This window comes from Bidens hawaiensis, unplaced genomic scaffold (genome assembly GCF_021521415.1).
Source record: "Bidens hawaiensis isolate Kalapana, Puna unplaced genomic scaffold, B.hawaiensis_p1.1 tig00014713_1, whole genome shotgun sequence".
Lineage (NCBI taxonomy): Eukaryota > Viridiplantae > Streptophyta > Magnoliopsida > Asterales > Asteraceae > Bidens > Bidens hawaiensis.
The window spans coordinates 654,393-656,335 of NW_027492288.1; the positions used below are offsets into that span (position 1 = coordinate 654,393).

The following is a 1,943-nucleotide window of genomic DNA, read 5'->3' on the forward strand; positions in this document are numbered from 1 at the left end:
TGGAAACATTTCTGTGTTTTTTACTTTTTTCATTTTTTATTTAATTTTGAGTTATGATTTTTTTATTAGTTTTTTTTATGGTGTCTGGCTACAAATCTTTCTCATCATTTTCATTTTTGTCCCCTTTTATAGAATAACTTGACCCTAGTGATAAATTATTATTACTATTATGATTATCATTATAAGTTCAAACAAAACGTAAAGAATTGAACTGGTCTTGAATCAGTGTAAATAAAAATGAAATAAAGGCATAAACATGGAACTCGCGATTGAATTGAAATAATAAATTTTACATCATAAATATAATTATCAAAATAAATCATGAGGAACGTCATAATCAAATTCAAATAAATATGGATTCGAAGTATATCAAAAATTCGGGTTTAAAAAGTTTTGAATGTCACAGTTTCCTCGTCAACAACCTCTGCCTCGGCCAATCCAATCTTTCCGGAACAATCTTCGTATCCCCGTTCGTTTGTTTACGATTCCTTGTAACTAGCTTAATTTCAAACTCGCCACTTGGAGTAGATAAATAGCAGTTGCCTATGATTATCACCATTCCCGTCTCTTGTTAGATATGTTCTTCTTGCGCTTGCACCTTGTAGTTTCTTCAAAGAGCACAAAAACAAGGTTAAAGTATAGCTCGATTGATGTCACGAGTTGAAGAAATTTATGCTGCACAAAATAAGTAGCTTTCTCAACAACTTTGTGTCTTAAATTGTAGATCCAAGGCTATAGAACACCCCATTTAGTTACAGGCAAAACACTTCAACGGTTTTAGTTTTTTTTTATCCAAAGGGCTTTCAGTATAGTCCTTAGCGTTTTTATTCGAGCCTTTCGTACCTGATCAGCTCAAAGATACCGAACCTTTACAGCTTCCCAAACATCCTAGGCGTTATTGTTCTTCCCCGTTTGTAAAAAGATCCTTCTTGCACCGCTTGGAAAATCTCTCCTTGTTGTCTTCTGCTCATCATCGCCACTCCGGCCACATGTTCAATGGCTTACTAAAATCTTGATTTCTCATGCCGTGAAGTTTTTTGGCGTCAACATTGGGTCGTGGAATGGCATCCAACGGGATTCCTTTGCGGACACAGAAATAGTAACAACATTAGAGCGGCATCATATCTATCATGGGTAGTTGGGCATACATTGATCAAGACATCTAATACCCATTGATGCTGATTAGTGGTATATCGAACAAACAAAAAACTAGAACAGAAATTTGGAGCAAACTCTTGCTACCGACTCTTTTCCTTTAATAAATACTCTTAATGAAACCATATACAATAAATATGTTGCATCATGATCCTTAAACAAGTTGTATTATCTTTCGCTTCTTTGTTGTCAGTTATAGGATTATATCCAACAAGCAGTTAGATAGATATGTAGTAATCAAGATCTAGAATTAAACATCATTCTTCAAGATTCAGGAGATATCCTTTTGGCTGCACCAGTTTAGACTGACAAACCAAGAGTAACTTCCCACATGGATGGCCTAGAGTGAGGACTCTTTTGCAAGCATGCGAATGCCACCGCAACGAGTAATTCCAATTTCTCGGCTATTTGTTCTTCAGGTGAAGGTAGTCGTTGATCCAGAATTTCAGTAAGCGATGTGCCTCTTATGTCTGGCGACGAAGTGAGGAAATCTCCTGGATGTGTACCCATTATAACTTCTAGTGAAAGTACCCCAAAGCTGTAAATGTCACATTTCTCACTCACTTCCATTGTATATGCTAGTTCTGCACAAAAATGTTCAATAGTTCATTACAATTTGTTTCAAATTCATGTTTAAATAGTTAATCACACTTAATCACTTATTATGCAAGAGTACCAGGAGCAACATAACCAATTGTTCCAGCAAATGAAGTCCAGTTTGATGAGTCTTGATCTAATATCCTTGCAGTGCCAAAATCAGATACATGAGCAACCCAGTCGGAATCCAA

At 35.9% G+C, this 1,943-nt stretch overlaps 1 protein-coding gene across 1 annotated transcript; it reads right to left on the bottom strand.

The window, feature by feature from the left end:
* Positions 1-1,300: 1,300 nt before the first annotated feature.
* LOC143547372 (MDIS1-interacting receptor like kinase 2-like) lies at positions 1,301-1,937 on the bottom strand. The gene is made up of 2 exons (XM_077038816.1): positions 1,832-1,937; positions 1,301-1,739 (listed from the first exon to the last, which is right to left on the bottom strand). Exon 2 carries the CDS (start codon positions 1,723-1,725, stop codon positions 1,456-1,458), a length of 270 nt encoding a protein of 89 aa, XP_076894931.1. The 5' UTR covers positions 1,726-1,739; positions 1,832-1,937; the 3' UTR covers positions 1,301-1,455.
* Between the last annotated feature and the right edge of the window lie 6 nt (positions 1,938-1,943).